This window comes from Oncorhynchus gorbuscha, linkage group LG12 (genome assembly GCF_021184085.1).
Source record: "Oncorhynchus gorbuscha isolate QuinsamMale2020 ecotype Even-year linkage group LG12, OgorEven_v1.0, whole genome shotgun sequence".
Taxonomy (NCBI): Eukaryota; Metazoa; Chordata; class Actinopteri; order Salmoniformes; family Salmonidae; genus Oncorhynchus; species Oncorhynchus gorbuscha.
Window position 1 is genome coordinate 77,381,131 of NC_060184.1, and position 24,326 is coordinate 77,405,456.

Below are 24,326 nucleotides of genomic sequence, written 5' to 3' on the forward strand. Positions count from 1 at the left end.
TGCCTTTGGACAGATATTATTCAGAATAGACTCTTCAGTACATTGATAAGAGAAACGAGAGACGGAGATGAAGTGATTTACGAGCTGGTGCGGCCCGAGCCAAGGTCCTCTAATCGTGAAACCCTGGATTTTTACCCTAACACAAATGTTTAATCTGAATGAGGGAAGGCAGGAAGGAGAGAAGGAAGAAGAGCGAGCGAGAGCGACAGAGGGGGAGAAAAGGAGACAGAAGAGCAAGAGGAAGGGAGGGGAAAGAAGAACTAATGTTGAATCAGAGACCAGAATCACACTGGTGTGCCAGTTGACAGCGGACGGTGGCCGTATGTTGTAATAATGTCTCCAGTAAACATGTGAGAGACATGGCAACACACCTACTATAAAAACACTGATGGCTTGAGAGAAGAAGCAGTGATTTGGGTATCTGCAAAAGTCACACACACACACACAAAATTTGGCGACGAGCAATTTCCCCGACAGTGGGAGAGAAAGGACAGTGATCGGGACATTAGGGTTGATATCAGGGAGCAACAGGGAGCCGCCATATCATCCTCTGAACGTTCACAACAAAAGGTTAGGCTGCAGTAGGGCTGAGCAATGGACCAGGCACGTGTGTGTATATGAAGGTGTGAGAGTGAACGGGAATGGGATCAGTGTCAGACCAACACTTCTGCCTTTGATCCTCTCCAACTGATGGCCACGTTTTCCTCAAATGCCTCAAAAAAGCCCTTCATTGCGTTACCACTGTACATAACCCAGCCGCATTCTATCCGCCACTTCATCATTCGCTATGGCGCGGTACGTCCCCGAACATCACACTCGGCGTGGCTGGAGGCATTAAATCCAGATGGGTAGAATGATTAGCGCTACGGCGGGGTGGATGCAAATGCAAATCCAACACTTATTCCAGGCCTCAGAAATGCGCTGCGCTATCTATAATTGGTTCCTGCTCAGTGAACTCTTGCCTGGCCCCTTAGGGAGAACCTGAATCTTTTTAAACCCCCCAAGCACAAAGCTCTGGCGTTTGGCTGTGGGTGAGGGGAATCCCTTCTGGAGCATACAGTCAGAGGCCTGTGCATTAACCAGGAGCCCCTGATGATCTGCCCTCTAACCAGGGCTGGGACTTTAAGACTTTAAGACCCTCCCCCTTTACCCACAGACGCCATTGGACAGGAAACAACTTGGAGGTATGATCTGATTCACCCACTGTGTCCTCATGTAAAGACTGAACACTGGTGCTGCCAGTAGACATAGTACTCTGGTCTGTATATGATGGGTTGTGTAGTTTCACTCTGATAGCACAGCAGCTACATACTATACTACTATCATTTTTGACAGTACAGCTGGAAACAGAGAGGGAGACAGTAGGGGCATAGACAGAGGGTGGCATATGTGGTCCACAGTCAGGAGCTTAAAGGCAAGAGGAAGAGGACAAATTTTAATTTCTTCTATTCCCTACATGTCATCTCTCTTCAGAGGATCACACTCATTCCATGACATCTCTCTTCAGAGGATCACACTCATTCCATTACCTACATGTCATCTCTCTTCAGAGGATCACACTCATTCCATTACCTACATGTCATCTCTCTTCAGAGGATCACACATTCCATTCCATGTCATCTCTCTTCAGAGGATCACACTCATTCCATTACCTACATGTCATATCTCTTCAGAGGCGCACACTCTAATTTTATTGAACAATGGCCGACACCGGTAGTTACCAGCGAGGGAGAATGGATGGGTAGCTTAAAGCTGCAACATGTAACTTTTTTGGGGCGATCAAATTCATGTAGAAAATATATACAGTTATAACAGTAGAGGTGTGTGGGAAAAATCATTGGGGAAGCCAAGTTTCCACCCCCCCCTCCCCAAAAGCCACATTACAATTTATGTGTTGTGACAATCACATTGTTTGCTCACTAACCTGTTAATTCATATGCCTTGCGACCGTGACAAAACGACTGTGGCAGAATACATTGAAGCACACCTGTTTTTATCACAAAACCGGATAGCAAACCTCTGTCCAGTCAAGTCCACAAAGCATATTGCATGTACATTAACAGACAAGTTACATGAATTACAGCATGGAAAAGCAAGTTAATGTTTCCGACATTTTCAGACGACTAAACCGCTATTGATTTAGAACCACGGAGAGTTTTACCGCCAAGTCGTAAAAGAAAACAGGAGCTGCCTCCACTATTTTAATTAACATCTAAATCACCTCTGCTTATTCTAATACAGTGACAACTAAAAGAGGGCCAAAAACATATGTAGTTCAAATCAACATAAGCTAAACATGTGTCTGTCCATGGTTCTGATTTCTGTGTGCGCGCGAGCGTATTCATAGGCAACATTAGCCTTTTACACTTAGCTACATATAGAACTAACATCCTCTCAGACCAGGGGCCCAACAATGTATGAATTAATGGTTGGATCAGAATCTCCGTTATAATCATTAGCCAGTATGGAGAATTAAGAAGATTTTTTTTTTTTAAAAAGTCCAAATCCCTATCTCCATCATGGCTAATTTAAGAAAAAAAGGGCCATTTTAGCTACCCACCAGAGGACAACACAACGAGATGGAACAATTCAAGTGACGCCAAATCCAACACCGTTTTTTTTGCTCCAGGACCATTTTACAGTTGAGCTCGCTCAGTTTAGCTCAACACTGAATGGCACATTTATTATTTTTTTAAAGTCCAGATTCTTGCTGGCTACACTTGCCTTCAATGCTACAGGCAGGAAAACATCACTCGTTCAGACCAGACAGATGGGCTACATGTAGAAAGAGGGGGGCGCTATTCCGTTCGCTCGGATGCTTTCTCCTGTGAGCTACATTCAGCCTCTTGAGACATGAAGGAAAATTATTAAACAGCTGAAAGATACATAATTACATGTTTTGTTTTTTTTGAGGGGGGGGGCTGGCTTCCCTTGGCATCCTTGAATACACACCACTGCGTTATAGATCTGTCATTCTAATTGAAAGCAATTCTAAGAGCATTAGATCTGTTCTATGTTCCGTAATTTCTATATTTCCCATTTTTAAAAGTTTAGTTTTTTGGGTCTTTTATTTCGTTTTGTACACCAGCTTCTAACAGCTGAAAATACAATATTTTTTGCTTATGGAATATATATTTCAGAGGTTTAGATGGTACAATGATTTTCACACACGCACACGCGTGCACACACACACGCACACGTACACACGCGTGCACACACACACGCATGCACGCACACACACACACACACACACACACACACACACACACACACACACACACACACACACACACACACACACACACACACACACACACACACACACACACACACACACACACACTAAATTGTAAAATGTTTTGTCTGTAACGTCGTGGTCGTTACAGTTCGTGTGTCGGACCCCAGTAAGACTAGCGGTCTCCATTGGCGTCGGCTAACGGGAATCCTAATAAATCAAAACCAATACTTGTGCTTGTTTTGTCACATAAACTGAAACTAGGCGAACTATTAAGAGTTTTAACAACCAGGAAAAAATGGCAGAGCGATTTCTGCATAGTACAGCTTTAACCGGAGGAGATGGGGTCTGAATTAAAGGCCCCCGGTCAGAGGGAAGGGAAACGCAAGATTGCTTAGAATGCTGGACTGTGACATTAACAGGTGAAATGGCCACAGTCTCACACACATGTATGGAAAGCCTTGACAAAAAAGACATTTGTGTTGACTCAGATGAGATGGATTGCCTCAGACACTATGGTTCCTCTGAATAGAAATGTTAAATCGAACAAAATGACTGTTATTCATAAGACCCCACCATTTGGCGGTATGTAGCTTGTTCCCGATCACAATGTGATATAATCGGCCATGTACAGTAATAATATAATATAATAATAATATAATAATATAATATATGCCATTTAGCAGACGCTTTTATCCAAAGCGACTTACAGTCATGTGTGCATACATTCTACGTATGGGTGGTCCCGGGGATCGAACCCACTACCCTGGCGATACAAGCGCCATGCTCTACCAACTGAGCTACAGAAGGACCATGTACAGTACATACTGTGGCAGATGATACTTACATAAAGTAGATGGGGTATCCGCCTTCAAAATACCAGCAGTACTTTTTGGCCTCTATGCACTGCAAGAGGGAGAGGAAGAAAGTAAGTCCATGCTCTTCACATAACGAAATAAAACAAATAGTCCCTCCTGCCCCACCCACAGTGAATACTATGACCTGACATTGGACAGACCAGCTCTCCCACAGTGCAGACTGTGTGACCTGACATCAGTTTCAGGCCTACATTTACCAAGTCTCGTTATTTCAGGCTTCAACCAGGTTGTTTAATAACCTCCATTCTCCGTCAAGTTAGCGCTAGACGAATCGGCATATGCTCTGGGCTTCACTGTGGAAGAGATGATTTTCTCCACCTACAGAGAATTGGATAAGAATTTGAGACAGTCTTGCGATAAAGAGCGTACCAACAAACCATTTCAGAGCGGCATGCCATCTGCCTGCATCCCATTACGCCAGGATTCGTACATCCCGGGCAGGAGTTGTTTCTTAATCAATACGCCTTGCGGCAACACTACGCAGCTGCCTCCAACCGCCCTCTATCAAAATGCTGACTGAGGCAGTCTCTGTAAAGCGTAAGGCATATTTCAGTTTTATAGCCCTCATAAGATGTGCTTTGTAGCTTAGTAGTGCGCTCTCCATCCTTTCTACACAAAGCAAGGAGCGATTAAAAAAAAATAGGCAAGATGAGGAAAAGGAGGATCTGTCCTGGGAGTGTTATGCACAAGGCCAGGCATAACCTCCAGGGCTTTATGCGCAAATAATGCTTTTCATTAAAAAAATGAGGCACCATGTTGAAGCTTTGAAAGATAAATGAAACCGCTCTGTTCACATATAAAAAACACGTTGGTTATAATACAGCACTGAAACTGGTATGCTTTGCAGTGTCAAGATGATCCGTTTGCGAATGAACACCCTTTATGGGTCTGTTAACCCATGCAAATATTCTTGCCGTTTTAAATCATACATACAGCTTCTCTCTGGCAGCCCTGGCTTTATGCAACACACAATACAGTCCTCCGCCAAAGCCTCACTGCCGACTCAGTGATATGACAGATGTAGTGTAAACGGCATAGTGGATCATACGGTGTTGTCTAGATAAAAACAAAAGGATGCCCCGTTGCTCTTCAATGTAACTGAAATCCACTGGCCTCCAACATAAAGGCTATAAAGTCAGACACGGGCTGCATCTTAGTAGTCTGTGGCTGGCTCAGAATAGGTGACTATGATGCCTTACTCACCTGCCCAGTTGTGGAAAAAAGTCAGACTATTGAGGTGCACCCACATACATCTCTCAACGAGGTGAGAGATTAACTATAGAAGACATTGAAGCCTGGCTCATCTTTGGAGAGATGTGGGTGGAGAGGCTTTTATAGAGAAGAGAAAATGGCCGCCAAAGGACTGGCTGGATGGATGGCAGGCTGAAGTGACATTTCATCCCAGGAGCATCCAGGAATCCCCTTTCTGGTTTGTGCCATGTGTTTTCCCCCACAATGTGTGGCCACTGAGCGCACAACGGATGTGGGTTCTACCCAATGAGTTATACCCACACACATGATGAGTGACAAGGGGCTCTGTTTTGGAGCCACCGTGCCTCCCTTTTGGTACACCCCACCACACATTTGTTTTTGCCGTGTTTATTCTATTAGACACCTTAATGCATATATGTTTTATTATGAGCCAATATAGTCCTTGAAACATTTAATTTACATTTCTTAAATGTTAAATACTGTAGGATTCCATTCATTCCTATGGAAGACTGCTTCTTCTGAGGAGTGGTGGCTTCAAAGCCTCTCATTGGCCAAAACATAGTGTCGGCAATACAGGGTTTATACACACACACACACACACACACACACACACACACACACACACCAAAAAAATACAAACGCAATTTCAACAATTTTACTGAGTTACAGCTCATAAGAAAATCAGTCAATTTAAATGAATTAAATAGGCCCAAAACTATGGATTTCACATGACTGGGAATACAGATATGCATCTGTTGGTCACAGATACCTTAAAAAAGGTAAGGGTGTGGATCAGAATACTAGTCAGTATCTGGTGTGACCACCATTTGCCTCATGCAGCATGACATCTGTTGATTGTGACATGTGGAATGTTGTCCCACTCCTCTTCAATGGCTGTGCGAAGCTCCCGGATATAGGCGGGAACTGGAACACATTGATCCAGAGCATCCCAAACATGCTCAATGGGAGACATGTCTGGCGTGTATGCAGGCCATGGAAGAACTGGGACATTTTCAGCTTCCAGGAATTGTGTAAAGATCCTTGCGACATGGGGCCTTGCATTATCATGCTGAAACATGATTTGAAGGCAGTGGATGAATGGCACAACAATGGCCCTCAGGATCTCGTCACGGTACCTCTATGCATTCAAATTGCCGTCAATAAAATGAAATTGTGTTCGTTGTCCATAGCTTATGCCTGTCCATACCATCACCTCACCACTTGTCACTGTTCAAAACGTTGCCATCAGCAAACCGCTTGCCCACACTACGCCATACACAGTCTGCCAACTGCCCGGTACAGGTTGAAACCAGGACTTATCTGTGAATAGCACACTGCTCCAGCGTGCCAGTGGCCATCGAAGGTGAGTATTTGTCCACTGAACTGCAGTCAGGTCAAGACCCTGGTGATGACGACGAACACGCCCATGAGCTTCCTTAAGACGGTTTGACAATTTGTTCAGAAATGATTTGGTTGTGCTGATGATCAGATGATCCCACAGTTTCATCAGATTGTACGGGCAGCTGGTATCATCAGATGATCCCACAGTTTCATCAGTTTGTACGGGCAGCTGGTATCATCAGATGATCCCACAGTTTCATCAGTTTGTACGGGCAGCTGGTATCATCAGATTATCCCACAGTTTCATCAGATTGTATGGGCAGCTGGTATCATCAGATGATCCCACAGTTTCATCAGTTTGTACGGGCAGCTGGTATCATCAGATGATCCCACAGTTTCATCAGATTGTACGGGCAGCTGGTATCATCAGATGATCCCACAGTTTCATCAGTTTGTACGGGCAGCTGGTATCATCAGATGATCCCACAGTTTCATCAGCTGGTATCATCAGATGATCCCACAGTTTCATCAGTTTGTATGGGCAGCTGGTATCATCAGATGATCCCACAGTTTCATCAGTTTGTATGGGCAGCTGGTATCATCAGATGATCCCACAGTTTCATCAGCTGGTATCATCAGATGATCCCACAGTTTCATCAGTTTGTATGGGCAGCTGGTATCATCAGATGATCCCACAGTTTCATCAGTTTGTATGGGCAGCTGGTATCATCAGATTATCCCACAGTTTCATCAGTTTGTACGGGCAGCTGGTATCATCAGATGATCCCACAGTTTCATCAGCTGGTATCATCAGATGATCCCACAGTTTCATCAGTTTGTATGGGCAGCTGGTATCATCTGATGATCCCACAGTTTCATCAGTTTGTACGGGCAGCTGGTATCATCAGATTATCCCACAGTTTCATCAGTTTGTACGGGCAGCTGGTATCATCAGATTATCCCACAGTTTCATCAGTTTGTACGGGCAGCTGGTATCATCAGATTATCCCACAGTTTCATCAGTTTGTACGGGCAGCTGGTATCATCAGATTATCCCACAGTTTCATCAGTTTGTATGGGCTGCTGGTATCATCAGATTATCCCACAGTTTCATCAGTTTGTATGGGCAGCTGGTATCATCAGATTATCCCACAGTTTCATCAGTTTGTACGGGCAGCTGGTATCATCAGATTATCCCACAGTTTCATCAGTTTGTACGGGCAGCTGGTATCATCAGATTATCCCACAGTTTCATCAGTTTGTACGGGCAGCTGGTATCATCAGATTATCCCACAGTTTCATCAGTTTGTACGGGCAGCTGGTATCATCAGATTATCCCACAGTTTCATCAGTTTGTATGGGCTGCTGGTATCATCAGATGATCCCACAGTTTCATCAGCTGGTATCATCAGATTATCCCACAGTTTCATCAGTTTGTATGGGCAGCTGGTATCATCAGATTATCCCACAGTTTCATCAGTTTGTACGGGCAGCTGGTATCATCAGATTATCCCACAGTTTCATCAGTTTGTACGGGCAGCTGGTATCATCAGATGATCCCACAGGTGAAGAAGGTGGACGTGGAGGTCCTGGGCTGGTTATTCATACGTGGTCTTCGGTTGCAAGGCCGGGTTGGACATACATACCAAATTCTCTAAAACGACATTGGATGCGGCTTATGGTAGATAAATTAACATTAAATTATCTGGAAACAGCTCCAGTGGACATTCCTGCAGTCAGCATGCCAATTGCACGCTCCCTCAAAACATCTATAGCATTGTTTTGAGTGACAGAACTAGACATTTTAGTGGCATTTTATTGTCCTCGGCACAAGGTGCACCTGTGTAATGATCATGCTGTTTAATCATCTTCTTGATCTGCCACACCTGTCAGGCGGATGGATTATCTTGGCAAAGGAAAAATGCTCACTAACAGGGATATTATTTAGAAGTAAACAGCTGGAGGCAGGGCTTTCTCCTATAGAGCTCCGTTTTTATGGAATGGTCTGCCTACCCATGTGAGAGATGCAGACTCGGTCTCAACCTTTAAGTCTTTACTGAAGACTCATCTCTTCAGTGGGTCGGTCATATGATTGAGTGTTGTCTGTCCCAGGAGTGAAGGTGAACGGAAAGGCTTTGGAGCAACGAACCCCCCTTGCTGTCTCTGCCTGGCCGGTTCCCCTCTCCACTGGGATTCTCTGCCTCTAACCCTATTACAGGGGCTGAGTCACTGGATTACTGGTGCTCTTCCATGCCGACCCTGGGAGGGATGCGTCATTTGAGTGGGTTGTGTCACTGACGTGATCTTCCTGTCTGGGTTGGCGCCCCCCCCTGGGTTGTGCCGTGGCGGAGATCTTTGTGGGCTATACTCGGCCTTGTCTCAGGATGGTACGTTGGTGGTTGAAGATATCCCTCTAGTGGTGTGGGGGCTGTGCTTTGGCAAAGTGGGTGGGGTTATATCCTTCCTGTTTGGCCCTGTCCGGGGGTATCATCGGATGGGGCCACAGTGTCTCCTGACCCCTCCTGTCTCAACCTCCAGTATTTATGCTGCAGTATTTTGTGTCGGAGGGCTAGGGTCAGTTTGTTATATCTGGAGTACTCCTCCTGTCTTATCCGGTGTCCTTTGTGAATTTAAGTATGCTCTCTCTAATTCTCTCTTTCTCTCTCTCAGAGGACCTGAGCCCTAGTACTTTGCCTCAGGATTACCTGGAATGATGACTCCTTGCTGCTATGGAACCCTGACCTGTTCACCGGACGTGCTACCTGTCCCAGACCTGCTGTTTTCAACTCTCTAGAGACAGCAGGAACGGTAGAGATACTCTTAATGATCGGCTATGAAAAGCATACTGACATTTACTCCTGAGGTGCTGACTTGCTGCACCCTCGATAACTACTGTGATTATTATTATTTGACCCTGCTGGTCATTTATAAACATTTGAACATCTTGGCCATGTTCTGTTATAATCTCCACCCGGCACAGCCAGAAGAGGACTGGCCACCCCTCATAGCCTGGTTCCTCTCTAGGTTTCTTCCTAGGTTTTGGCCTTTCTAGGGAGTTTTTCCTAGCCACCGTGCTTCTACACCTGCATTTCTTGCTGTTTGGGGTTTTAGGCTGGGTTTCTGTACAGCACTTTGAGATATCAGCTGATGTACGAAGGGCTATATAAATACATTTGATTTGAAATTTAATTTGATATAAACAAAATCGTGCTCAAAACTTGAGCGAACACTACACTAACCCACACAACCACACTACACATCCTAACTAACCCAAGCTTAAGGTGCTTACAGTACTTGAATTTGGCTCTCTCAAATATGTTTATGAAAAATATTAGAAAATTAATTTCCAGGCAGACAACCAAGTTCCATTTTCCCACGAGTTTCGCGCTCTGCTTGCCAGGCGAGCTCGCTCATTCCACCCACACTCCCACTCAGCCAGGCATAGGGCTGGGCGGTATACCGTATTTGATGATGCAGGTGACCGGTTTTGGTTTTACTTTACATTTATACCTGTATTTGAATGTTTGGTTTGTCAAATGTGATACACCATGTGTAATGTCAATATTTATTGTTTACTTCGCTACTTGAGTCATCGCTCTCCACTCTTTTTCTCCGTGACACTTTCCACAAAGACCTAGCCACACCCCCTGTTACACTTGCGTTCAGTCTGCATGGTCAATGCAGCACATGCAACAATACTGATGACAACAATGCTGTTTTCACTTTGCTTCTTAATATAAATCTACTAGCGTTCTATAATGACACTATTAGTTTGTGTTTCTTACATCAGCTAGGTTTGTCTTTTCTTAGCATGTTGCCCTAAATCTTGTGAGATGCTAATTGTTAGCCGCTAATGTACTGAGTAAGAGCAAATGTAGCTAGCTGATACAACCTGATAAAGCAGTGATGGCTTCGACCTAAAATCAGCATGTTGGTTGTGCAACAGTATCTTCTAAATCAAAGAGGAATATGCAAAGCAAGAATATGTTAGCTACATGAAAATGAGAAAACGTGCAATGTAGTTAAGCTTATAGGGTCCCCTAGGAAACACTTATCAACACTTTAGTTCCTACCCTGTCACAATAACTCCTCCCCTGGCATTTTAATTCATTGTATTCTCAAACACTGTATTCAAAGTGCCCACTATTATATTCTACCTATAGAATTAGAATAGTCATTATATTTCCATGATTCCAACAGTTTTGCTCTAATTTGAGCGTCAAATCACATTTGTAACATTTGGTTCAAAATAAGTCCTATATTATGTGCCCATATCGTGCAGCCCTACGTGGCAGTGTGGAAATTCTCTCTACTGAGCAGTGGTGTAAAGTACTTAAGTAAAAATACTTTCAAGTACTACAAAAGTATTGAAAGTATTTTTACTTAAGTCATATTTTTTTGGTATCTGTACTTTACTATTTTATTTTTGACAACTATTACTTCACTACATTCCAAAATAAAATACTTTTTACTCCATAGATTTTCCCTGACACCTAAAAGTAGTCGTTACATTTTGAATGCTTAGCAGGGCAGGAAAATGTTCCAATTCACCAATAGAACATCCCTGGTCATCTACCGCCTCTGATCTGGAATACTCACTAAACACACACGCTTTGTTTGTAAATTGTCTTGAGCGTTGGAGTGTTCCCGTGGTTATCCGTAAATAAAAATAAACAAGAAAATGGTGCCATCTGGTTTGATTAATAAGGAATTTGAAATTATTTACACTCTTCATACTTAAGTACATTTGAACAATTACATTTAATTTTGGTTGGCCATATTGCCCAGCCCTAGCCAGGCGGGTACAGAACTGACTGATTAGGCGCCGCCAAATGTCAATTCGATACCTAAAATGCAAATGGCGAATCAATCCTGCCTTTTGTGCGTAAGGAACATTTTCAGGATCTTTTATTTCATCTCATAAAACATGGGACAAACACTTTACGTGTTGCGTAGATCACTGGTTCTACCGCTTAACGACTCTAGGATGTTTCCTAGCTCTCACCACCAGAGAAGGGGGACAGTCAATGAAGGTTGGGACTAGGGCCATACAATTGAGCATTTGGACGGGGTTGGCTGTTGGGAAGAATGGACAATACGGGGACACCCTGGCAGCGAAGCCCTGGCAGGAAGAGGGCCGCCATGGTTGGAACAAACTGCCTGTTTGTGGGACCAAACTCCCCACTGTGGCACTGCCAAACAGCAGGGTCCACAGCTATGTAGTAGCTCGGGAGCTGAGACCCCCCCCCCAGATACCCAGGCCAACCACAAAGACCACAACACTCCCACTGCACACGCTTAGTTATAGTAGGGGAGTTTGCAAGTATGTTAAATTATCCCTCTAATGTAGTATCTGAAGACCTGCCAGTTGCTTGGTCGGCTGTTGGTTGTCCCCTTTCGGCTACAGAGACAAGACGAGCGAGTGACCGTTTAAACAACAGCAAACTGCGGCATCCTGCTTGGTTCAACATCCCAGATGGATTTTGGGAGGACACGTGTTATTGGTTTAGGAGTAGAACTGGCTATTTTTTTATTCAGCCTCAGCCATTTGAAGCCTTGATAAAGTGATGAAACTACTCCAGAGATTTTATTAACTCACAGTTGACGCAGGCCATTGGACAGTTTTACGGCTGGTTTAATGTAAAGTCAGGTGGAGAAATCCATCAAAAAGAAGATCACAAAGCTAATTTACATCCAAAAGGATATAGGATTACTACATTATTTTAAAACTACTGCATTAATCCGAACCAGTCATTCATTAGTCGTATCATGTCTCTGTACTGTAACCTGGGTCATAAATCATAGACAATGGAGGGAGAGTCATAATGTGAAGACTACTATTACATTTACTAGATTATAAAAATGGTCAAGTTGATGAGATACTGTTTGGCTCACTACAACCAAACCTCATGGTTGTGCTTAGTTTGTGATAATACACATTTTAAAATGTGGCATGACCTCGCCCAGACCGACCTCGCCCAGACCGACCTCGCCCAGACCGACCTCGCCCAGACCGACCTCGCCCAGACCGACCTCGCCCAGACCGACCTTGCCCAGACCGAACCCCTCTTTGCTGTCATACTGCCAACAAAACAACTCGTCAACCAAATCGGTAAGTAAACATATAACAAAACTCTCCCTCCACGTTTCAAGACATTGACCAAGCCGAGACATCTCTAATGCATTCCACCATTGAGGTTTTCCCCTATGGATAGTAGAGTCCTCATGTGATTGACAGACTATTCAAAGAGCAGAAGATAGTTTGGTAATGTGACAGTGGAAGCTAGCTGAAGCGGTGGTGATAACCCAGAATGTATCCCAATACCTTTAGTCAGTATAGAACTATAGTACAAGATGAGGTACAATCCCCTCAAGGAACACCCATTGTTGAAATAAGATCTGGTGGGGTCTCCTCCCTCTAATGCCATTCTGGTAGTCGAGTTGTGAAGATATAGAGTAGCGCCTATCTATTGGAATCCAAAGTAACAAAGAGCCCAATACTGTAGGCTATGCTTTTTTGGCTATAAGATACAAACGTCATACTGGACACATCAAAACATGTACACTCGATTTCTGCCGAGTCAAAAGCTCACAAAACCATAATAGCGCCTTCTACAAAGAGGAGCCTGTGAAAAAGACAGTCCACACTAAAGCTTATATCCAGCTTCCTCCCAGTCACAGAGCTGCTATCTTAGTGCCAGAGAGTGTTAGGGAAGTTAATGCAGCCCCACCCTGGCAGGGTGTGGGGGTGGGGGGGTGGGCAGTGACCTTCCTGCATGGAGAGGCTGACTCGTCTCATAGGGTCGCTGAACCGCAAACCCTCCCATCTCCACAGAACCTGACACCTCCAGCACCACAGAAGCTTCTGGTCTCATTCCTACCGGGGAGCGTTCCACTGCCATAACTGTCATAGTGAGCTGGCCAGGCGAGGTTCATCTCAAAACTAACCTGCCACTTTAAAAATGTACAGCCAGTCTCTCCCCCCCCCCTCTCGATAAAGTGTCCATGACCAAGCACATCAACTGATATGCCTTTCCAACTAAGCACCCAAAGACATTTGACAATTGAGTTGAGCACACCAATTCTGGATTCACGACCATGCAAAGCTTAGTTATTACAGCCTGCACCTAGACTGTTCCCCTACAGCCTGCACCTAGACTGTTTCCCACACAGCCTGCACCTAGACTGTTGCCCTGCACCTAGACTGTTTCCCTACAGCCTGCACCTAGACTGTTTCCCCTACAGCCTGCACCTAGACTGTTTCCCCTACAGCCTGCACCTAGACTGTTTCCCTACAGCCTGCACCTAGAATGTTTCCCCTACAGCCTGCACCCCTATAGCCCGCACCTAGACTGTTTCCCCTACAGCCTGCACCTAGACTGTTTCCCCTACAGCCTGCACCTAGACTGTTTCCCCTACAGCCTGCACCTAGACTGTTTCCCTACAGCCTGCACCTAGACTGTTTCCCTACAGCCTGCACCTAGACTGTTTCCCCTACAGCCTGCACCCAGACTGTTTCCCCTACAGCCTGCACCCCAGCCTGCACCTAGACTGTTTCCCTACAGCCTGCACCTAGACTGTTTCCCCTACAGCCTGCACCTAGACTGTTTCCCCTACAGCCTGCACCGTTATAGCCTGCACCTAGACTGTTTCCCCTACAGCCTGCACCTAGACTGTTTCCCTACAACCTGCACCTAGACTGTTTCCCTACAACCTGCACCTAGACTGTTTCCCCTACAGTTTCCCCTACAGTCTGCACCTAGACTGCACCTGCACTAGACTCCCTACAGCCTGCACCTTGAATGTTTCCCTACAGCCTGCACCTAGACTGTTTCCCCTACAGCCTGCACCTAGACTGTTTCCCTGCACCTAGACTGTTTCCCCTACAGCCTGCACCTAGACTGTTTCCCTGCACCTTGACTGTTTCCCCTACAGCCTGCACCTAGACTGTTTCCCTGCATCTAGACTGTTTCCCCTACAGCCTGCACCTACACTGTTTCCCTGCAGCCTGCACCTAGACTGTTTCCCCTACAGCCTGCACCTAGACTGTTTCCCCTACAGCCTGCACCTAGACTGTTGCCCTGCACCTAGACTGTTTCCCTACAGCCTGCACCTAGACTGTTTCCATACAGCCCTGCACCTAGACTGTTTCCCCTACAGCCTGCACCTAGACTGTTTCCCTACAACCTGCACCTAGACTGTTTCCCCTACAGCCTGCACCCACACTGTTTCTCTACAGCCTGCACCTAGACTGTTTTAGCCCCTGCAGCCTGTAGACTGTTTACCCTGCACCTGTATCTAGACTGTTTCCCCCAGACTGTTTCCCTACAGCCTGCACCTAGACTGTTTCTAGACCCTACAGCCTGCACCCCCTACAGCCTGCCCCTAGACTGTTTCCCCTACAGCCTGCCCCTAGACTGTTTCCCCCACAGCCTGCACCTAGACTGTTTCCCCCACAGCCTGCACCTAGACTGTTTCCCTACAGCCTGCACCTAGACTGTTTCCCTGCACCTAGACTGTTTCCCTACAGCCTGCACCTAGACTGTTTCCATACAGCCTGCACCTAGACTGTTTCCCCTACAGCCTGCACCTAGACTGTTTCCCTACAACCTGCACCTAGACTGTTTCCCCTACAGCCTGCACCCACACTGTTTCTCTACAGCCTGCACCTAGACTGTTTACCCTGCAGCCTGTATCCAGACTGTTTCCCTACAGCCTGCACCTAGACTGTTTCCCCTACAGCCTGCACCCCTACAGCCTGCCCCTAGACTGTTTCCCCTACAGCCTGCCCCTAGACTGTTTCCCCCACAGCCTGCACCTAGACTGTTTCCCCCACAGCCTGCACCTAGACTGTTTCCCCCACAGCCTGCACCTAGACTGTTTCCCTACAGCCTGCACCTAGACTGTTTCCCTACAGCCTGCACCTAGACTGTTTCCCTACAGCCTGCACCTAGACTGTTTCCCTACAGCCTGCACCTAGACTGTTTCCCCTACAGCCTGCACCTAGACTGTTTCCCCACAGCCTGCACCTAGACTGTTTCCCTACAACCTGCACCTAGACTGTTTCCCTACAGCCTGCACCTAGACTGTTTGCACCTAGACTACAGCCTGCACCCAGACTGTTTCCCCTACAGCCTGCACCTAGACTGTTTCCCCTACAGCCTGCACCTAGACTGTTTGCACCTAGACCCTACAGCCTGCACCTAGACTGTTTCCAGCCTGCACCAGCCTGCACCTAGACTGTTCCCACTGTTTCCCTACAGCCTGCACCTAGACTGTTTCCCTAGACAAGCCTGCACCTAGACTGTTTCCCTACAACCTGCACCTAGACTGTTTCCCCTACAGCCTGCACCTAGACTGTTTCCCCTACAGCCTGCACCTAGACTGTTTCCCCTACAGCCTGCACCTAGACTGTTTCCCTACAGCCTGCACCTAGACTGTTTCCCTACAGCCTGCACCTAGACTGTTTCCCTACAACCTGCACCTAGACTGTTTCCCTACAGCCTGCACCCACACTGTTTCTCTACAGCCTGCACCTAGACTGTTTCCCCTACAGCCTGCACCTAGACTGTTTCCCTACAGCCTGCACCTAGACTGTTTCCCCTACAGCCTGCACCCCTACAGCCTGCCCCTAGACCCCTACAGCCTGCCCCTAGACTGTTTCCCTACAGCCTGCACCTAGACTGTTTCCCCTACAGCCTGCACCCCTACAGCCTGCCCCTAGACTGTTTCCCCTACAGCCTGCACCTAGACTGTTTCCCCTACAGCCTGCACCCCTACAGCCTGCCCCTAGACTGTTTCCCCTACAGCCTGCCCCTAGACTGTTTCCCCTACAGCCTGCACCTAGACTGTTTCCCCTACAGCCTGCACCCCTACAGCCTGCCCCTAGACTGTTTCCCCTACAGCCTGCCCCTAGACTGTTTCCCCTACAGCCTGCACCTAGACTGTTTCCCCTACAGCCTGTTTCCCTACAGCGCACCCTACTAGCAGCCTGCCCCTAGACTGTTTCCCCCCCTGCACAGCCTGCACCTAGACTGTTTCCCCACAGCCTGCACCTAGACTGTTTCCCTACAGCCTGCACCTAGACTGTTTCCCCTACAGCCTGCACCTAGACTGTTTCCCTACAGCCTGCACCTAGACTGTTTCCCCTACAGCCTGCACCTAGACTGTTTCCCCTACAGCCTGCACCTAGACTGTTTCCCTACAGCCTGCACCTAGACTGTTTCCCTACAGCCTGCACCTAGACTGTTTCCCCTACAGCCTGCACCTAGACTGTTTCCCCTACAGCCTGCACCTAGACTGTTTCCCTACAGCCTGCACCTAGACTGTTTCCCCACAGCCTGCACCTAGACTGTTTCCCCTACAGCCTGCACCTAGACTGTTTCCCCTACAGCCTGCACCTAGACTGTTTCCCCTACAGCCTGCACCTAGACTGTTCCCCTACAGCCTGCACCTAGACTGTTTCCCCTACAGCCTGCACCTAGACTGTTTCCCTACAACCTGCACCTAGACTGTTTCCCTACAGCCTGCACCTAGACTGTTTCCCCTACAGCCTGCACCTAGACTGTTTCCCCTACAGCCTGCACCTAGACTGTTTCCCTACAGCCTGCACCTAGACTGTTTCCCTACAGCCTGCACCTAGACTGTTTCCCTACTTGACTTACTCACTTTATTCAAGAAAAAAAAAGACAGTATTTCAATTTCAGTGGTAATCATACATTTCTTATGCTGCGATTTTACACTTCTTGTGAAGTAGGTTGGTGGTTGGTGAAAGTAGATTGGCAGACATGGTATAACTTAGATATTGCTTGAACTTCAGCGTGTGTTTGCAGAGTGAACGTTAGTGTCAATTTGCATGCGTGCTAAACGGTCTGTTATTGACTAAGCATGGATTAACCTTGTACATTAGTTACTTTAATAACATAAGTGAAATTAAATATTACAGGGCATGAGCATCCATAGGATGTTGCTCCTGAGTGGCGCAGCGGTCTAAGGCACTGCACCTCATCGCTAGAGGCCTCACTACAGACCCTGGTTCAGCGGTCTAAGGCCCTGCACCTCATCGCTAGGCAGACCCTGGTTCACGGTCTAAGGCACTGCACCTCATCGCTAGAGGCCTCACTACAGACCCTGGTTCAGCGGTCTAAGGCACTGCACCTCATCGCTAGAGGCCTCACTACAGACCCTGGTTCAGCGGTCTAAGGCACTGCACCTCATCGCTAGAGGCCTCACTACAGACCCTGGTTCAGCGGTCTAAGGCACTGCACCTCATCGCTAGAGGCCTCACTACAGACCCTGGTTCAGCGGTCTAAGGCACTGCACCTCTTAGCTAGAGGCCTCACTACAGACCCTGGTTCAGCGGTCTAAGGCACTGCACCTCTTAGCTAGAGGCCTCACTACAGACCCTGGTTCAGCGGTCTAAGGCACTGCACCTCATCGCTAGAGGCCTCACTACAGACCCTGGTTCAGCGGTCTAAGGCACTGCACCTCATTGCTAGAGGCCTCACTACAGACCCTGGTTCGATCCCTCGTGATCGGCACACAATCGGCCCAGCATCGTCCGGGTTAGGGGAGGCTTTGGCCAAGGTAGGCCGTCATTGTAAATAAGAATTTGTACTTAACCGACTTGGCTAGTTAAATAAAAGGCTAAATAAGAAATAGGAGCCAAGCACATTGGACAGCATGATATCCTGCACAGAGTAAGGTTCAACTGATTTAGCATAATTGAAAAGATAAAAGATCTAGTGTAGTGAAAATGGACTTGACAGAAACCAAAACAGTCTTGTTGCAGTGTTATGATAGTCCAAGCACAGAGGTTTTCATAGGGCATGGCAGATCAGAAACCATTTAGAATTGTTCATTTTTGAAAAATATATATATTTTAAAGTAGTGAAATTGTCAAAAAAGTCAAAACAATTTTTTAGATTGTGATGTTCAGTGTTTCAAGGGGGCAATTCCACATGTATGTTTCTCATACAAATGTGTGGCTCGTGAATGAGTTAGTAAGTCTGTACCGTCTCCAAATGTTAATAAAGAAGAGAGATATTGAAAGGGCCATGATAAAGTTAGGAACCCAGACAGTATCACTTACGGTTGTACAGAAATAAATAAATAATTTCCTTGTAACCATTTTCGCACTCGATTTGGTCAATATTACCTCCCATGAAGAGTTCCGTCTTGTTACGGAGGAATGGTCAGAAAGACAAAGGGTTCGCCAAATTGCATCATACTGTAGCCTACACTGTCTATCATCTGATGGGGGCAGATGCTTCGTTCTTTGAAGATATTGTTAAATATATCCACCATGACAAATTAACAGTAAAGCATCATTCACGTCATAATATTTTCTTTACCAACATAATTACATTTCTAATTTGATCAAAAAGGTACAGCGTAATCCCATAAACGCCCGTTATATAGTTGGCAATAGCCGATGTTGTCTAAGGGCTGCTCACCTCTAAAAATATCAAAAACGTCAGGACTATCCCAGGGAGTAGATTCTTCATCTCTCCTTGCCGAATTTCAAACTCCGTTTTGAATGAAAAGATGAACAAAGACTTTTTCACAATGTCGATTTCATTCCACAACAAAACGTTCAGCAGCTTCCCGCATCACACAAAGCATACGACCGACGAGCCTCCGCGTAACCCAGCTGTCAATGCGGGATAGGAGCAGTGACAGCGCCAATGTAAGCTCCAGTTCCTGTTGGTCTAGTGGCATTGTTTCCGCGATTAGATCATATCATTTTGAAGCAAAACTGCTCCAAAGAAAGATAAAAAAAATAAGGTAGTCAATGGCATTATGCAGGCTATCCTAACTGTATTACATTAGGATTTACGGTAATTGACGCCCCTTTTCGCTAACAAAACAGCCCGGAAGATACTCCTGTTTAGGTAAATCAAATAAGGTGAATCAAAAGGTTGTCTACTCCTGTCCCTCCCCATAATGCAATTGAGGAATTATTGGTTCTGAAAATGTGAAATATGATAACTGGAATATGTATAATCACAGAGGTGGTGAAGACACCTCATGATCTTATATGCAATGAGATTCTCTGACATTTCATCTAGGTGCAGTAGCCTATTATAAACTCGGCAACAACAACAAAAAATGTCCCTTTTTCAGGACCCTGTCTTTCAAAGATAATTCGTAAAAATCAAAATAACTTCACAGATCTTCATTGTAAAGGGTTTAAACACTGTTTCCCATGCTTGTTTAATGAACCATAAACAATGAATGAACGTGCACCCGTGAAACGGTCGTTAAGACACTAACACCTTACAGAAGGTAGGCAATTAAGGTCACAGTTATGAAAACTTAGGACACTAAAGAGGCCTTTCTACTGACTTTGAAAAACACCAAAAGAAAGATGCCCAGGGTCCCTGCTCATCTGCGTGAACGTACCTTGGGCATGCTGCAAGGAGGCATGAGGACTGCAGATGTGGCCAGGGCAATGAATAAATTGCAATGTCCGTACTGTGAGACTCCTAAGACAGCGCTACAGGTAGACAGGACGGACAGCTGATCATCCCCGCAGTGGCAGACCGTGTGTAACAACACCTGCACAAGATCGGTACATCCAAACATCACACCTGCGGAACAGGTACAGAATGGCAACAACAACAGCCAGAGTTACACCAGAAATGCACAATCCCTCCAACAGTGCTCAGTTAGTCCGCAATACACTGAAAGAGGCTGGACTGAGGGCTTGTAGGCCTGTTGTAAGGCAGGTCGTCACCAGAAATCACCGGCAACAACATCGCCTATGGGCACAAACCCACCGTCGCTGAACCAGACAGGGCTGGCAATTAGTGCTCATCACTGACGAGTCGCGGTTTTGTCTCACCAGCTGTGATGTTCGGATTTGCGTTTATCGTCGAAGGAATGAGCGTTACACCGAGGCCTGTACTCGATTTGGAGGTGAAGGGTCCGTCATGGTCTGGGGCGGTGTGTCACAGCATCATCGGACTGAGCTTGTTGTCACTGCCTGGCAATCTCAACGCTGTGGGTTACAGGGAAGACATCCTCCCTCATGTTTTATTTATTTTTTATTTCACCTTTATTTAATAACCAGCTGGCCAGTTGAGAACAAGTTCTCATTTACAACTACGACCTGGCCAAGATAAAACAAAGCAGTGCGACACAAACAACAAACACAGAGTTACACAAACAAACGTACAGTCAATAACACAATAGAAAGAAATAAAAAACATATGTACAGTGTGTGCAAATGTAGAAGAGTATGGAGGTAGGCAATACATAGGCCATAAATAGGCCACAGAGGCAAAATAATGACAATTTAGCATTATTACTGGAGAGATAGATGTGCAGATGATGATGTGCAAGTAGAGATACTGGGGTGCAAAAGAGCAAGAGGGTAAGTAATAATATGGGGATGAGGAAGTTGGGTGTGCTATTTACAGATTGGTTGTGCAGTTGCAAACCGTAGTCTGGCTTTTTTAATGGCGGTATTGGAGCAGTGGCTTCTTCCTTGCCGAGCGGCCTTTCAGGTTATGTCGATATAGGACTCGTTTTACTGTGGATATAGATACTTTTGTACCCGTTTCCTCCAGCATCTTCGTCAGGTCCTTTGCTGTTGTTCTGGGATTAATTTGCACTTTTCACACCAAAGTACATTCATCTCTAGGAGACAGAACGCAACTCCTTACTGAGAGGTAGGACGGCTGCGTGGTCCCATGGTGTTTATACTTGCATACTATTGTTTGTACAGATGAATGTGGTAGATTCAGGCATATGGAAATTGCTCCCAAGGATGAACCAGACTTGTGGAAGTCTACAATTATTTTTGTCTCGTCAGTCTTGGCTGATTTCTTTTGATTTTCCCATGATGCCAGGCAAAGAGGCACTAAGTTTGAAGGTAGGCCTTGAAATACATCCACAGGGACACCTCCAATTGACTCAATTGATGTCAATTAGCCTATCAGAAGCTTCTAAAGCCATTGACATAATTTTCTGGAATTTTCAAGGCTGTTCAAAGGCACAGTCAACATAGTGTATGTAAACTTCTGAACCACTGGAATTGTGATACAGTGAATTATAAGTTAAATAATCTTTCTGTAAACAATTGTTGGAAAAATGACTTGTGTCATGCACGAAGTGGATGTCCTAACCGACTTGCCAAAACTATAGTTTGTTTAACAAGAAATTTATGGAGTGGTTGAAAAACGAGTTTTAATAACTCCAACCTAAGTGTAAATACACTTCTGACTTCAACTGTAACTGAAATATCACATTTACTCTGTAGCTCAGTTGGTAGAGCATGGCGCTTGTAACGCCAGGGTAGTGGGTTCGATCCCCGGGACCACCCATACGTAGAATGTATGCACACATGACTGTAAGTCGCTTTGGATAAAAGCGTCTGCTAAATGGCATATATATATACACATAAGTATTCAGACACTTTTGGCAGGGAATACAGCCGTGAGTCTTCTTGGGTATGACACTACAAGCCTGGCACACCTGTATTTGGGGAGTTTCTCCCATTCTTCTCTGCAGATCCTCTGAAGCTCTTTCAGGTTGGATGGGGAGCGTCGCTGCACAGCTATTTTCAGCTCTCTCCAGAGATGTTCGATCGGGTTTTAAGTCCGGGTGGGCCACCCTCTGGCTGGGCCACTCAAGGACGTTCAGACACTTGTACCGTAGCCTGTCCTGCATTGTCTTGGCTGCGTGCTTAGGGTCGTTGTCCTGTTGAAAGGTGAACCATCGACCCAGTCTGACTTCCTAAGCGCCCTGGAGTAAGTTTTCATCAAGGATCTCTCTGGACTTTGCTCCGTTCATCTTTCCCTGAATCCTGGCAAGTCTCCCAGTCCCTGCCCCTGAAAACATTGAACAGTTATAATTTAACCTAGTGTAAACATTGTAAGTAGACTACCTACTGTTGGTTTTAGTGCCACTTTATACAAAGGACCCTTATATTCTACAACAATAGAACCACAGAACATAGAACATTCATATAACATTCTACAACAATAGAACCACAGAACATAGAACATTCATAGAACATTCCACAGAACATTCTACAACAATAGAACCACAGAACATAGAACACTCATAGAACATTCCACAGAACATTCTACAACAATAGAACCACAGAACATAGAACATTCATAGAACATTCCACAGAACATTCTACAACAATAGAACCACAGAACATAACAAGTATTTTATTGTCCCTAACATAAGCAGGGAAAATCTAGCAACCTAAAAGTATAAAAACAAACCGGTGAAAGCAGAGGTTTCTGTCACACAGGTGTATCCACCAGTGTCTGTTGTCATGGTAGCAGTGTTATCATCTTAACAAAGAGAAGAGGTGTGGCGACAATGCCTATTGTCAACACACACCTCTTGTGTTTAACTGGCCTGTCTTTGTCATAACGGAGGATGACTGGCTGTGATAAATGGATCCCAACTTACCTTCAACCACTTAGTCATCTTGACAATGCCTTTGTAATTGGGATGACTTGAGGTAACCCATTCAGTGCAAGGAAGAAACCTGACTACGTGTGGTGTGCTAACTTTTTTAGGACAAGGCTATTGCTCATCCGCAGTGTGAAAAACGTATCCAAATAATTGTACAACCTTACCGTGAAATGCTTACTTACAGGCCCCTAACCAACAATGAAATGCTTACTTACAGGCCCCTAACCAACAATGAAATGCTTACTTACAGGCCCCTAACCAACAATGAAATGCTTACTTACAGGCCCCTAACCAACAATGAAATGCTTACTTACAGGCCCCTAACCAACAATGAAATGCTTACTGACAAGCGCTTAACTCTATTTCTTTAAATGCACGGTTGGTTAAGAAAATATTTACTAAATAAACTAAAGTAAGAAATAACAATAACGAGGCTATATACGGGGTACTGGTACAGAGTCAATGTTCCGGGGGTACAGATTAGTCGAGGTAATTTGTACATGTTGGTAGGGGTAAAGTGACAGTGCATAGATAAACAGCGTGTAGCAGCAGTGTAAAATCAAGGGGGGGTGTAAATAGTCCAGGTGGCCATTTGAATAATTGTTCAGCAGTCTTATGGCTTGAGGGTAGAAGCTGTTAAGGAGCCTTTTGGACCAATACTTGGCTCTCCGGTACCGCTTGCCGTGCGGTAACAGAGAACAGACTATGAATTGGGTGACTAGAGACTTCGACTAGAGACTTTTTTGGCCTTCCAATGACATCACCTGGTATATAGGTCCTGGATGGCATTAAGCTTGGCCCCAGTGATGTAATGAGCTATACGCACTACCCTCTGTAGCGCCTTACGGTCGGATGTCGAGCTGTTGCCATACCAGGCGGGGATGCAACTGGTCAGGATGGTGCAGCTGTAGAACTTTGAGGATCTGGGGACCCATGCCAAATCTTTTCAGTCTTCTGAAGGGGAAAAAGCATTGTCGTGCCCTCATGCCTTTCTTGGTGTGTTTGGACGATAGTTTGTTGGTGATATGGACACTGGGAAACTCTCGACCCGCTCCAATTCAGCCCTGTTGATGTTAACTTCTTCAAGATAGGGGGCGCTCTTTTAATTTTTGGATAAAAAACATTCCCGTTTTAAACAAGATATTTTGTCACGAAAAGATGCTCGACTATGCATGTAATTGACAGCTTTGTAAAGAAAAAACTCTGACGTTTCCAAAACT

At 45.6% G+C, this 24,326-nt stretch overlaps 1 protein-coding gene across 2 annotated transcripts in view; it reads right to left on the reverse strand.

Annotated features, from left to right (window-relative positions):
• Positions 1-22,197, reverse strand: part of LOC123990297 (vesicular, overexpressed in cancer, prosurvival protein 1-like) — a 65,445-nt gene extending 43,248 nt beyond the window's left edge. The window contains exons 1-2 of one of the 2 annotated variants that reach the window (XM_046290890.1): positions 22,147-22,197; positions 4,083-4,141 (exon numbers count right to left, since the gene is read on the reverse strand). In XM_046290890.1, the coding sequence (XP_046146846.1) occupies positions 4,083-4,141; positions 22,147-22,170 (83 nt within the window). In that variant the 5' untranslated portion in view covers positions 22,171-22,197. Of the gene's footprint in view, positions 1-4,082; positions 4,142-19,121; positions 19,538-22,146 lie in introns of those variants that run through there. The other variant, XM_046290889.1, reaches the window with a different exon arrangement.
• Between the last annotated feature and the right edge of the window lie 2,129 nt (positions 22,198-24,326).